This window comes from Amblyomma americanum, chromosome 9 (assembly GCF_052857255.1).
Source record: "Amblyomma americanum isolate KBUSLIRL-KWMA chromosome 9, ASM5285725v1, whole genome shotgun sequence".
NCBI lineage: Eukaryota > Metazoa > Arthropoda > Arachnida > Ixodida > Ixodidae > Amblyomma > Amblyomma americanum.
Window position 1 is genome coordinate 99,830,075 of NC_135505.1, and position 15,427 is coordinate 99,845,501.

At 41.4% G+C, this 15,427-nt stretch overlaps 1 protein-coding gene across 1 annotated transcript in view; it reads left to right on the top strand.

The window, feature by feature from the left end:
- Positions 1 to 1,014: 1,014 nt before the first annotated feature.
- Positions 1,015 to 15,427, top strand: part of LOC144105223 (uncharacterized) — a 47,514-nt gene continuing 33,101 nt past the window's right edge. The window contains exons 1-5 of the mRNA XM_077638370.1: positions 1,015 to 1,024; positions 3,028 to 3,122; positions 6,945 to 6,977; positions 10,891 to 10,923; positions 14,035 to 14,067. Of these exons, the coding sequence (XP_077494496.1) occupies positions 3,068 to 3,122; positions 6,945 to 6,977; positions 10,891 to 10,923; positions 14,035 to 14,067 (154 nt within the window). The 5' untranslated portion in view covers positions 1,015 to 1,024; positions 3,028 to 3,067. The remainder of the gene's footprint in view (positions 1,025 to 3,027; positions 3,123 to 6,944; positions 6,978 to 10,890; positions 10,924 to 14,034; positions 14,068 to 15,427) is intronic.

A 15,427-nucleotide genomic window follows, 5' to 3' on the forward strand; every position in this document is an offset into this window, starting at 1 on the left:
TGCAGTTTTCTTCGAATTGAAGTTAAAGATTATGCTGTAAAGATCTTCGGGTGCAATAGAGGGGAGAAAAGCTGAAGAAGCTGTGCAATATAAAGACCGTGGAACATCATAGTCGGATAAAGGAAACTTCTTGGAAACCTGAGAAAAAAAAACGCATTAAACTCACAGGCCATAAAGAGCAAGTCTTTGATGGATTTAGCAAATGAATCGCTGATTGATTGTTTTGGGTTTCGTTCAAAAAGGCAATTAATAGTTGACCAAATTTCATGTGAAGAGTGTTGGTTGTTATGAAAGGCCTATTTAAATACTTGGGTTTCGAGGTGCGAATCAATGCAGTAACTTTATTTCTAAGCAGCCTGAAAATATCCTTCAGGAGTACGTTGCGGCTACGCTTGTAACGTGTCGAAAGGGCGTCTTTTTCTGCAATGGCGTTTAGAATATCACCTGTTATCCGCGGAATATTTGGGTTGCGTCTTTTGATCACTTTGACCTTTTGTGATGAGGCATTTATGAAACTGATAACCTGTACAAATCTGTCATACACGTTAAAAGAATTAACTTCCTCGAGGAAAGAGACCTAGTTAAAGTCTGCTATAAGGTTATCTAATGTGGCAGTGTTTGCATATGAAAGTCGCTCCTCATTATGGTATTATTTATTTAAAGAAGGAAAAAGGATATGCGTACCTACAAAGTAATGATCTGAAATTTCGTATTTAATTACCGAAGACAAAGTCTGGGTAAACGGAGCTCTTATATTAACGTCATCAACACAGTCAGCTACGAAATGTTTTCCCAGGTACTCTTCTCTTGTGTTGTCTTTGATCGTTGGTTCAATACCATGATCATGCGGTACGAAGAAATCACATTACAAAATGTTTATTAGAACAGCAGCATATTTGTACAAAATTACACATTTTTTCGTGACCGTATCTTAGAAAATGGGAATTGTAATTATGGAGATATCATCAACAAGAACTATCTGCCAAAATTATTTTTTTTTTTTTGCAGACGAGGAAGTACGCAAGTAAGTATTGCCCTTTCTATTTATCCTCAAAAGACCTAATATTTTGTATTTCTATTCTTGGTGCAGCTATAAAGCAAAACGCCCGCAGAGCATTGCCGCCTATGGCTTAAAATAAGAAGTGCGACAGAATATTTCTTCTTTAGAAAGCAATATTGCTGGAGCGGCATTCTTCCGTTAGTCTGGCAAGAAACTTTTCTCCCTAAAGTCACGTCGATTGTTTTTAAATGCTCTGCGGTCTCTATGTTAAACAATCATGTTCTTTACAACAGCGGTCTAGTCTGAGCAGATTTTTTCTAGGCCGATATACCTAGGGTACAAATTTGCTGCAGCGCTTCGTTATGCCCCAGACGCCTGCAAATGCTGCCTGTAAACGCAGCTTACATATCATCTGGTAAATCCGCGCATACGGATGATTTGCGACGGTGACTGCCTCACAATTTTTTTTTTCATACACCTTAAGCGCTTACTGCGAACTAGTGTACAGGCACAAAAGCTGGCTTCATTTCTGGGGCGAAAATGGCGAAGAAAGTTTCCCAAAATGCAGGGGCGCTTGTAGACTTTAATTTGAGTCAACTACTTGTGACGGAAGCCACCAGACACCAAAACGAAGAAAAGGATAGAGCAATGTTTTTTTATGTGTGGTATAGAAGAATAAGACATTTGTACTTTACCATTTTTACTTGATATATAATTCGCTAGAAAACAAACAAAAACCACATGCTTCCAGTGGGAACCGAACAGACGACCTCTGTACTTAGCGTACTGTGCTTCATCAACTGAGCCAAGGCAGCGCCTGCCCAGTCTTTCGCTTTTGAGTGAATTTGTGCTGCATGTAACCTAACCTTGAGAATTTTTGAACTCATTAGAAGGTTCGACATCCGCTGTCAAGGTTCAACTGGTGAAGTACCGGGTGCGGCTTACGGAGACTTCGATTGTAATTCCCCTAGCGGCATGTGCTTCTTATGCGATAGCATAAACCCTCGCCGGAGCTTAAACACGACGCCATACGGTGTTATCCAGCAAAATCCTCATTGGGTAGGAGGCAATGGTGTCATCATCCATGTGGCAAGACCTGACAATGCGCACTTGTTGGCTGCAAGTTACATGTCCAGATCGGGAGCCTCACCAGACAAGGTTCGTCGGAGCGAAGCCTCCCTTTTTCAAACGCGCCAGGGTAGTGTACTGCACGAAGTCGCAAAGCCCAACCTTGATCACACCAGCTTTTCTAGTCACTTCTGGAAAAACTATCAAGAGTTTCGAATATTGCCGCATCGCCAATGCATCATGGAATTAAACATCCCGGTGTTTTTTTTTTCTTATCAAGTCAAAAACTGATAATGGTTGCAATTTAACACTGAGAAGCTCTACAAATATACACTTTCTAATGTGTTTATTTTTTGGGTTCGCGACTGTCCTTCTATCAAACACGTCCCTATACGTGCCTGCTTATTTAGTAGGCTACGCTCAGAAGGCCTGTGCTGCTAAGGGCCGCTGGAAATAGAGCCCTCAAAACTGTTTCAGTATAGGCATTTTGACCATTCTCAAACACACTCCATTGGGTTGATGAATATCGTAGTTTGCAAAATATAAAATATTTTACAAATTTAGAGACTCTTTCAGCAACCATTCTTCGTTCCTGCTGTTCAGCTTACGCCAACCAAATCCTACTTGAAGACTTCACGTGATACTTTGACACCATCTTTCTATCATTCAATCTTGGCATGAATCTGCTCAAACATACATCTTGTGACGCCGTCAGAATAGCTATCAAGCAAAGCTTAAAAGCAGCAACGATAATGTTCTTTCCACGTAGCAGCGAAATTATGAGACATCAAAACTGTTCTTACTGTATGCAGCTCCAAGATTCGAACTCAAAGACTCATTTTTTGACTTGTTTCTGCAAAATTACGCATAATTTCGTAGAAGCGAGTTTTGTATTCGCAATGACAAACATAACGTATGCGCTGCTTAGTGATGAACACGTTCACCTGTTTTTTCAATAGTGTCGGTGCTCCGCGGCAAGCGTGGGCTTTCGTAGGATGCATGAGCACCCTTGTCATTGTCTTCTTTATTGTCACGATGTTCGCCACTGTTCGAGGTGAGTAAGCCCTTTTATTCTCTGACCTTCGTGTGACAGTAATAAGCTGTGTAAGGAAAACTATAGAACCGAGAAAACCAAGGCACGCGATCATTTTATTCATTTGATACTAGACAAACATGTTTTCTCTAAATTTTTACTTACAGCGCATCAGTGTGAAAGTTCTCCATACCGCCAATATTCACAAACAATGAATAGTTTTCCTAATAACCTTCTTTTTCCTTTCTCTCTGCTGCTTACACAAATTGCTTCATTTGCGCTACCTGACGAGGGAAAATACAATAGCATTATTTACTGACGATAGCGCATGCACATATGGATGCTGCTTTGCGACTACCGTGAAATCTGTGTCGTCTTTCGACCCAGCGTTCGCTCAGCATTCTCCATTGGACGCGCTGCAAAGCAATAGTACCCTTTGTCACTGAAGCTTGCCAGATGACTAAACCATTTACTGCAGCACCTAGTGCCCAAAAGATTTCAGTAGTGCTGCTTCAGGTAACCATCCTCTGGAGATTATACACGAGCATTGTTTTAGATGCTAAAAAGCTTCTCTTTCGAGGACTTACCGAGATATAAGGCCGTGGTCAGGAAAAGATGACCGCCAGGGCGACGAAGGCACGCGATGAGCGACTGTCGAGTAGCTCGAACTGAGATCTTTTGTTTGTCGTGCGAACAATACCAGCTGTTTTGTGAACCGCTTTTCATTGCGACACGCTGGTGAAGTAGTGAAAGACAGAGTAATGAGCATATATGACGGGAATGGTCGAACCTTCCAAAGCGTAGTAAAATATGGCTTTTAAATTTTCTCCTGCGTTCCCAGTGAGTAGTCAAGACTGTCATAAAAACCAACAGGGTGCTTTTTTGACAATAAATTTTACAAAAGTAGAGGTGTCGCGAGGAGGAATCTGCAGATATGATTGTGATGCTTCAACCTCTTCATGTACTAGAAATTGCGTTTACAAGCAACTCCCCGCGAAGAAATGCTCTTCTCCAGATTTCCTGGGAATGTGTGGACCCGTGATATAGGGACTAAGTGCGGGGCCAAACTGTTCGCGTCAAAATTGTATTGGTGCATATCAAGGTACATTGCTGTCAGCACTACTGCGTTTAAGCATGACAGCGAGCTCTACACATATTGTGCGTATTAAAGTTCTAAAAAGGTCTGCTTGCGTCTATTAAGCTTGAAAGCAGTAGCTTCCTTTGCTTTGCAAAAAATGTGTGAAGATAGCGTGGTAGCGGAGAGAAAGTGTTCAGTAGAAAGAGCAGCGAAATAAACATTCGCGCCCATAGACATGCCTGCTTTCATTTGCGAACGTATGCTTCCCTGCGAGCCAACGCAGTTCTAAAATGAGAACTCTGTGGTAGCCTTAATTGAACGTGAAATTTTAGGTATTTTTTGCACAAATCTGCATTTAAAATAGTGAAATCTGCATTTTTAAATCTGCGCTTTTTACCTTTTTGAAATCGGCATTTCAAAAGGTTAAAAAGCGATAAGTAGAAAATATTTATAAACAAAGATCATTGTACCACAGCCATGTCGCCATGTCCAATTGACATCAGCTTCCCGTGGGCATGAGGGAGCTTTTGAGTTAGTGACTCACTTCTGAGAGTCACTAATTTTCAATAGGTACAAGTACCTCGTTGGCTTGGCGTTTCACTTTTGAGGCGGGAAACATTTAGAAGAGAGGGAATTTCATAGAACTTCTTGCACACACAAAGTTTACACCTAGTATTTATTGCAAAAACATCCGCTACGTTATAAAAATGAAATAACTTTAATCAATCCATTATTTCCAACCTCACTGAGCAAACCTTGAACACTCCGCTGCCATTGATCTTCGCATGGTCCCCATCACTACGAACTAGAAAAGCCAGCCATCTCTCCAATAAACGCCAAAAAATTGTAGAAATATTGCAAGAGAACAGCGAAACCTACATTTAATCACGTTAAATGGAGACTTCTGGGCCATGCTTGAACGCTTGCTCTTGCATAGCCGTGATCAGTAACCGCAGTTAACAGCGTTGCCGTGCCCATAGGAAGGCACGGGGTGATTCGGCAGAGATAGTAACGTAAGGATCATTGTCTAGGCCCAAACGTATCAATGCCACCATGCGCGTTCGTAGCGTGGCAGCTGGTAACGACAGACAAAGTGTTCTACGGTCGCCGAAGAAAACATATGCCATAGTATTAGATGCTGCTAGGCCACGGAAGGAACGGCGGAGGGGGGGGGGGGGGGGGGGTGATTCGATAGGCTAAGTGTGCTACACTGTTGATAGCGCGTAGAGGAAGCCTCCCTAAGCTGATATGAGGGAGCCGTTTCCACACGCCCGTTTTGTCTGAGGCTGTCGAGAGGTAACGTGGATGCAGTGTAGGTGAAAAGAGTTCGCTCATTGTCAGTTTTACGTGTCGCCTTGTTATGTGTCGCTGATAACTTGCTGGGATGCAGCTGACAGGGCCCCAACGTATTATTTTGTTGCACTAAACTAGCTAACTTACGCTCGCACTTCAAGGTAAAAGAAGTCTCCCCTTCTTCTCATGAAGGGTCAACACATTATATGCTACAGGGCGCTTTTCCATGTTCGGAAAACAGTTATTTAGGTCCGAATAGATATTTATTGCAATTTCTACCATTAAACTAATATCTTGAGTTTCGTCGCTCGCGATAGTGTGGATATTTGCAGGCTTCTAATCTACTATTTTTCTATCACAGCCCTTACTCAAGCTCCAAAATTAATGGGCGACATTGTAACCGCAAGAAAAAAATCATTCCCTGCCCGCCTGCGAGAGATAAGCGCCCCGTAGGTTGGTAGAAGATGGCTGAGATCTGTGCAACTGACTTAAGGTCGTTGCTGAAATTTTCCTTTTTCGGCGGATTGCTGCGCTTATGAACCATCTGTTTCGTATTAAATGGCTGACAGTGTTCGCTGGACTGCGTTTAATACGGTTAATAAGGCATTGAATGGCGCTGCAGAACTCACTGCGTTACAAGGAACGGGCATAGCTCCCTCTCATGCAGTAAATTTATGGTTATTTCCCAAAAAAATTATTACTCTAAGTTTAAAACCTGTCTAACGTCGTTCTCACTTTACTAAGGCTGAAATTTCATTTGCAAATGTTTCCACTGAGCATTTTGGCCGAGGAGAAGCTCAGCTATTAACTCAGTGGCAACGGACTGCTCTGTGCGCTGCCCAAGCCTAAACCCACAACCGCCTCTGTTCGGCACTCATGGTTTCGTCTGCCTGCGCCTATGGTTAAAGTACCGCAGCAGCTGCACTAAAAATTCGCACAACCGAGAAGCATAAACCTCGGCCAATTTTTTTCTACTACGCAAAGTTTCATTACAGGAATTGTCATGTAGGTGCCGAAAAAGTGCGGTTTCGCGGTTCGCAAAAACAGAGCGCGCTGTTTGCAAAAGCCTCAGATATGGTATCTGTATCGTCGCCTTTTAGAAGCTGCGAAATATTTGTGCGCATCGGAAGCTGTAACCCTTGGTTTTTTTAGCTGTTCGACCTGGCCGCAACGAAGATGTTCCTCATTTCTTTTCTTGAGTACGCTAGACTTGACTGCTGTCTCTGAGAAATGTCAAGCGACTACGAATGCACGCGAGAGCTTTCTGCCAACTACATTCATCTACAATTCTCGCCTGTAGTATCCCAAACCTTAAGCGTCTAGAAAGAGACTCCGTTCAAAATTATAAAGGGTAAAGTCTTTCAGACCTTCGCTCCCACTAGAAACTGGTTACGAGCTTCAAAATCTATCCTGCTTTTTTTCTTCAAGGCTGTGTGTTACTTAAAAAATGTGTTTATCTCTCTCTTTTCAAGCGTTCCTGCGGCTGAATACTTTGAATACTCCTGGTGAGCGTTATTAACCTTTTTTCAGTGGTCGGTAATATGTGGTTGACCTTCCCCATTGGTTCAAAGTGATTCCATGGATTTTCGAGAGCTAACTCCACTCTATGGGTGGGCCTCAGATATATTTAATGAGCTTTTTATCTTAATGAAATCTTTAAATATTGATTTCGCAGTGAACTTTATTTTTCGTCTTGATTAGTGGATTCATGCAAAGAAGCTCAACTCTAGCATTGTCTGCGCTTTGTAATTAATAATATTAATTGGTTTTGGGGGGAAAAGAAATGGCGCAGTATCTGTCTCATATATCGTTGGACACCTGAACCGCGGCGTAAGGGAAGGGATAAAGGAGGAAGTGAAAGAAGAAAGGAAGAAAGAGGTGCCGTAGTGGAGGGCTCCGGAATAATTTCGACCACCTGGGGATCTTTAACGTGCACTGACATCGCACAGCACACGGGCGCCTTAGCGTTTTTCCTCCATAAAAACGAACCCGTTGCGCGCTTTGTAACGGTAAACATCAATTTAGGAGCCCTATTACGAGTTTTTAGATAAACGCCTTAGGCAATAAATCCAGGATTTCATTTATTTTTAACTTTTCAGCCCCCAGAAACAGACTTAGTATGTACACTCCGGCGAAACACTGTGCAATGAAGAAAAACACATTGGTTTAAAGCAAGCGTTAGGTGGTAGATACATGAAACTTTATGACACAGTAAGGAAATTCAAGATGCTTCATGTTTAATGTATTAGTCGAGAAACTCCCGTAGCTGCATAATAAAGCAAAGTAAGTGAACTGAAATTCCCATCAACACCGATGAAGATAGACATCATCGGCAGGAACAAAAATAACCGATTGTACCTTACATATGTGAGATGGCCATTGATCTGGTAATCAACGTTGCCTAAGGAGTTTTTGCGCTATCCTTGAAAAGATTTCTACATCAAGAAATTTTTCTAAGCTCACATCTTCTAGAGAAGTGCCACAACGTCAGAGGTTTCAACATCTGCAGTTCGGATAAAAACAGCAGCTCTAGCCTACGTAGCGTTTCTATAAGATTAAGATCAAACATCATGAAATAGCATTGAACATAATACTTTACTCAGCATACCGCTGCAATCCTGTTCAACTATTATTAGTACACAGTGCGCCAACGGCTAACAGCATTCCTACGCATAGCTTGGTAATATTCCATATATTCAAAAAGGTTATAATGCGTCTTACCAGAAAAAAATTGTCCTTGCTATTTTCTACGGCAGCCCTCCAAGACCACATTTGGTTAGCTTCGGGTAGCACTTCGAAGGCTAGATCGCGGATCTCAAGATCTGTAAATATTTGCACAACCAGGGAAAAATACATAAAAGATCATGATTTTGTCTCGGTTGTAACTTCCTCAAAGCACTCGATTTGTGCCCAGGTATTTCCTCCAGCACTTCCGTCGGCTTAATAAACCAACCTTCAACCTGATTCTTTTTTCATGGCTTCAGCGGGGTTATGTTATGAGTGTTTTATGCTAAACTTTGAGCCGCTCGCTAAGGTACAGGTTTCAAGAGTCAGGCGCTCCGTGACATTCGGAAACTATACGCTGTAGGTGACTTCCAGGACCCGAATTTCCAGGGGCAGAACACTTCACGCGTGATGCGTTTGTACAGGTGATTTACCTAAAAGTGGATACAAGAGTGTAGCATTTTACAGCGAAGGGTGGAAAACTGTAAACTAAACAGCAGCAGTATATATATAACATGCGTTTCACTGCCAGCCGCCGCGATGGCTGAGTGCTTATGGCGCTCGGCTGCTGACCCAAAAGACGCGGGTTCGATCCCGGCCGCGGCGGTCAAATTTCGATGAAGGCGAAATTCTAGAGGCCCGTGTACTGTGCGATGTCAGTGCACGTTGAAGAACCCCAGGTGGTCGATATTTCCGGAGCCCTTCACTACGGCGTCCCTTATAGCCTGAGTCGCTTTGGGACGTTAAACTCCCATAAACCATAAAACGTTTCACTGCGATAGCGGGGGAACCTACAGGAATGGCGCTCAAATATGCAGAAATACGAGGTTTCCTACACGTGTTAACGCGTCATGCGTCGTAAGAAATGTGAATATACAATACCTGGCCCTTCATGTCCTGTAACTGCGCACCGTACATAAATTACAATATGAGCTTTTTCCAGTGTACAAAACGTCCATTGCTGCCTTCAGAAATGAATGAGAGTAAATACGCCTGACTGGATCCTCGCTGATAAAACTTTGCAAAATTATAAAGCATAGTCTGAATCAGAACGCATTTAAAAGTTAACAGTCAGAAATCATGGCAATCAGCTATTAGAAACGTCGTTAGAAATTTTGGCAATCAGCATGGTTCATATTAACAGCAATTATTTTGTAACTTGAAAAATCTCACGAAAAAACGTAAAATTTTCAGCCAAAAAGATTTTATTCTTGCCCGGATAAAAACTGGTCCTGCACATGTCCAAGACCAAGACGTACTTTTCTGGGTATAGTTTTACACGTACTGTGTTCTTACTCGAATCATAACTTAGAACGACGCGAGCATATATCAAAATTTGCACACAACGCATTCTTTTTCACCCCTAAATTTTACTCAATGCTAAGCCATTGACTACATTTAAATATTCGCTACAATTCAATTTTAAACAACTATCTATATTTCAGACCGTTTCTAAAAATTTTTCCGGCAATTAATTCATACCACTGCGCTTTTAACCCATAGTGGACAGAGCGGCCTCGATGTTACTAACCCTTAAGTGCTGCTCGTAGTGTTACTGCTAAAGAAATAGGAATGTGCATTCAACGACATCGCCTGAAAAGACACTGCCATATCATCCATGATTATTTCAGCGAATTTCTCTTCTTTTGTCTTTTTTTACGATCTCCCTGCAGAAAAAAAGTATGACGAAATAACCTCATACAGGCTTCGTCATAAAAATGTCATACAATTTGTATGATACTGTATGACGTCTGAATGACAAATGTATGATTTTGTAAATATGAACGCCATACGTGTAAATTTTTTATGCATGGCATCTGACATTAGTATGATAGTTCTTCGACATTTATATCGCAAACTGCAAGAGTTTATTGCATCATACAACTTCTTTCGCCAGGTCTAGCATTACAATAAAGTCGTCTAGAAATAAAATGTTGAAGCGTGACATTATTCAAAATTTCTTTTTTATAAATTAAGACTCTCCCCTCAAGCCTCTCCTACAAAGCACTCAGAACGGCGCGGCATCTGCATAAGGTGCGGTCGGTTCGGTCTTTTTGGGACGAAAAAACAGCTGCCCGAGAGTTTAAGCTTTTCACATCACGCCGCTAATGTGCATATACCGGTACTCTTGCCACTAACCCTCACCTCAGTCCACTTTTTTATCAGCACTTCATCCTCTGGATTAAAATGTATTTTTTATCCGGCCAGCAAGAATTTAACCCGGCAGTGAAGGAAGTACCTTTTTTAAATAATTATTTTAGTGATTGTAAATACCAGAAAGATATTATTTGCAGCATGACCCGTTCGTAGTTTACTGCTTTCTTTAGGATCGGAAATTGAGGCCGTTAATTTTGTAGTTCTTGAGCCCTGGAGCCGCAGGGCCTTCAGCTTGGTACTAGAGAAAGCTATTTTTCTATTATCTTAACGGCTAAAGCCTTCGCTGTTCCATTAGAAAAATGTTATGCGCCTACGTGTGATCATGGTTTTTAGCCTGTATTGTTTGCTTTTGCAATTTTCACCTCCAGAAGTCCGTAAGTTGCACTGCAACAAAATGCCTGCCCTATGTTCTCTGAGAGATCTCCAGCAGGCAGTCGGGTAAAGTAGGAACCCTCTTTACACACGGAATAAGTAACGTGTTTTCAGAAACCGCAACTGCATCTTGTAATGAAAGCCTTTTTCTATCCCTCTTTGCAGAACCTCTAAGGCGGAAGACCACGACCACATCCGGTAATATTTATTACATATTTACCTAAAGCTATAGGTGAGCACTGTGATTGCTGCAAAATGTCGCAATACATTCCATTGCGCTTAGGAGGTTTCTGTGCTCTGAGAACATTTACGTCCGGTGTATTTTATTCCTTCTTGGAGATGACTCTTTCATGCAGAAGAAAACAATTCTTTTTTAGTTCGCAAAATTTCATCCGACGGTACTAAGGCAGCACGACACAATCCAGTTTTTTTTAATTGAAACTTCCGCATTGCCTACTCTTTTAATAATCTTCTATATTGTTACGCAGAGATGTACCAAGATGTTCATGTTTCTTCGCAAAGAACTGTGCATGACCGAAGTTATTGTAGAATATAAATATTATATTCAAAGACATGAACAGCGTCAGCAATGTAAACGAAAGGCTGATCCACATGCGTTGCTTTGCTTTGCAGTGGGCGTAGTCAGGCTGATAATGATGATGATTATGATATATATATATATATATATATATATATATATATATATATATATATATATATATATATATATATATATATATATATATATATATATATATATATATATATATATATACTGAAACGTATTGTTTAAAAAATATTGATGACAACGGTCCGTCCTGCCGATATATTGCAAAATCTTTCTTTCATAGTGTTTCCATCACTACCACTGAGCAGTTAAGACGGCCATAGAAAACCAATGCGGAACACTTTTGACGACAGCAAAAGCTTTATTAGGAAAAAAAATTGAAGCCTGCCGACGAGAAATCGGCTGATATATTGATTGTTATAATGAAATCTTACAATATATAAAAAATCCATGTTCATAAACTGGTTCCTGTTCAAAAATTTTGTCCAGAATTGTTGGGTATCCTTTTAGAAGTGTTTAAACGATAGCATTCAAAGGAAAAGCTATAGAAATGTTGATGGTTGAATAAAGGAGCACTGTGCAAAGCATGCGGAAAAATGAAACAGAAATCAGCGTTACCCAACAGAGTGATCAGGTGTAAACAAGTTAGGTACAAGTCAGGATAGAATGAAAATAGACGGGAAGGGGTAGATATAGGGAATGCCTCAAAAAGACAAGGTAAATAAAATGAAAGAAGCAAGCGGTAAACATTCAACCAGTTTAAAAGGATACTATAGCAAAGTTTCTCAATTACAGGCACCAGAGTGTACAAAAAACTGAAATTGATTAAATTATTGCTATCCGCACTATCTATCGATTCGAACTATGTACTATAGTTTTCTAGTTTTGTCCGATATGGCACCAAAATCCAACGCTAATCTCAATACGAGGTGAAGCCATGTTTCCGCTGCTCATGCACATACATTTTTTTATTTCCTCATGGAAGATCTTCCGACGGGCTATACGCATACAGGGTTGTGGATTACATAAAAAAGAAAAAAACTTTTTCCCAAAATTCAGCCCTACAGATTTCGTACGAGGTGTGAACTGCACCCTAGAACTTACTGTAATGCGGTTGGTCTACGGGGCTTTAACGTTCCAAAGCGACTCAGGCTATTAGGAACGCCGTAGTGACGGGCTCCGGAAATTTCGACTACCTGGGGTTCTTTAACGTTCACTGCCATTGCACAGTACACTGGCCTCTGGAATTTCGCCTCCACCTAAATTCAACCGCTCCAGCCGGGATCGAACCCGCGTCTTTCGGGTCAAAATCCGAGTGCCATTAGCACATAGCCACCACGGCGTCTAAATTGCTGTAATTCAGAAAGTAATAACAAGCGTAATTAAATAGTATTGTCTGAGTACCGGAGGACCTAGAATTAGTGTTTAAATGTGTGATAAGACGTTCTACTTTGTGATTATGGGCGGTGCGAACAATGTTACAAAATTGCGATGGCCCCAGATGAAGTTCTTAACTATTACGTATGTTCGCTACTGGGAAAGACAGGAAGGCAGTGCGAGAAATGTCGATGAAGAAATGTTAGTGGGATAGCCTTTACGAAAAAAGCTGAGCGAGCTTGAACACACTAAAACATGAATGAAACATGAAACATAAATACACTAAAAAAAGAAACTAACAGGAAGACAAGGCAATGACAGGCGTCGATATTGCTCAGTTAGTTGGCTTCTTCAGAATGCCAATTGACTCACGCGAATTCTACTTTTGAGCGAATCGGTATAACCAATTGTCGCGAGTAAAAAATATTAGGACTAATGACATTCCACAGGATAATAATAATAATAATTGGTCTTCGGCGAAAGGAAATGGCGCAGTATCTGTCTCATATATCGTTGGACACCTGAACCGCGCCGTAAGGGAAGGGATAAAGGAAGGAGTGAAAGAAGAAAGGAAGAAGAGGTGCCGTAGTGGAGGGCTCCGGAATAATTTCGACCACCTGGGGATCTTTAACGTGCACTGACATCGCACAGCACACGGGCGCCTTAGCATTTTTCCTCCATAAAAACGCAACCGCCGCGCAGATAGATACTCTCAGCGCTGCTGTTACGAACACGCCGATAACAAAACTGCTTGGTGTGTTCGCAAAGCACGACGCCACGCCGCGCCAGCTGCACGGTGCGATTTTCACCGCTCCGGTGACGTCATTGCGCTGACCATTTTTTACTCTTGACTGTACACTGGTAGTTTTGCGTTATTTATAACTTCTTTTCGATTCCGTTTATTAAACTGCGCGAGCGAATGACTGAGGGCGGTCGGTGATGGTGTCATCCCCGTTCTGCTTGAACAACATATCGATGTACTTACACATACTTATCAATGCATTGCTACTGTTATTTAGGAAGTTGTTCATTGGATAAAGGGGCCACCGCAAAGAAATGACATCACCTTAGCTTATCATATTTCATAGTATTACACGAAGAGGAACACAGAGTGCTTTCTGAATTGATTTCAGTGCAGAAACTTGGCCAGCTGTGTGATTAGGAATGTGGGTTTAAGTCCCACAGACTCCTCCCCGCTGTAAAAGTCGTTAATATCAATAAGAAAAGTAAGTCGCCTCTTAAGAGGCTCAGCAGAAACCTTTTTTTTCATAACTCCTGTCATGCCGGATTATTTAGAAAACCATCCTATTAAAACTCAGGACCGGATGACGTACTGAAGACATTTCTTTTTCCTGTCTTTTCAGTAATCCTGTGGACGAATCCAACGAATACACCCGGTGAGGATTTGTGATCATTTCCGGAACGCTTTATGACCAAGGTGGGCGTTGCAATCGACGTAAACCTATCCAGAACACTCGAGGGCAAAGTAGGTATGCTTTGTTTTCTTGGGCCCAATATGCGTGTGATTTTTATCAACCTATGTTTAATGTTCTACATGACGGTGATTTTTCTGTTTCCTCGCCGAGGCCCCATTAACTCAGCGAAATTTTTCAAAGTATTAGAGATATCCTCAATATGCACTTAGACGCAGAATACATGCATAGAATTTAAAACGTTACTTTTACGTATACGTCTACTGTAAATAAACCAGAGTGATGTTTTTTTCTAAAGGCACGCAATGGCAAGGGCCGTGCACTTTCATGGGTTCAGCGAAAAACAGCGGTAAGGATCCGCTAGAAAGAAAAACATGGAGTGGGATAAAAACGGAAATCATTCATTTCTAGGCGTGTTTTAGCAAGCCGAAAATCTTTTTCGCCAAAACTTGACTGCTTTTTTTCGTTTGTAAGGCTGCAAAATTCCAAGCAGGCACTCACAACAGTAGCATCAACATTCGTAACTCTTGCCGTCAAAATTATCAATGCATTGAATTGTTTCCCGCTTCAAAGAGCGCAAAATATATCACAGATCATCTTCGCTCTCAGCGCAACACGAACGGGACACAAGACGAAGGACTAGAACAAACAGCGCCTGTTTGTGCTAGTCCTTCGTCTTGTGTTCCGTTCGTGTTGCGCTGAGAGCGAAGATGAACACTTACCAACTCGCACAAATTTCCGCCTTGCAGAACGATATATCACTGAGCGCCTAAGTAGTGCACAGGTGACTTCGTTGCAAAACATTTTTTGTTCCTAATATGAATTGTGCTAATGTATGCATGCATGGAGCATCTTTGTTTTTACCAATTGCGAAGAAACCTCGAATTTGGCCCGGCATATTGAAACAATGATACTTTATTACGTGCAAGATACTTTACCAGGCCTTTCTGGTAAGGTTGCCAAGAAGGCTGGCGATAAAATTCAACCAGCTCGATCGTTAACTAGGGCTTGAATGTAACAACCTCACCGCAGAGATCCCCTCAAACCTTTTTTCTTAAACGCTACCACCGGCGTTGTCAAGCACTTTGTGGCCGATATACTCTTTTTTCAAAATCACTGATGTCCTTGAGAGAGGAGACAGATTCAGAGCACATGCCTAAAGTGAAATATTCTCAAGAACATCTGCAAATGGATTTTCTTGAAAAGACAATTGTGGGTTGCCAAAGATTTTGAAGAATCTGCACTGGGAGAAGAAAACGTATGGTAAATGCACTATATTCTTTGTGTGCGCGTAACTTGGTGCTTTTCTTTAAAAGTTTAATCA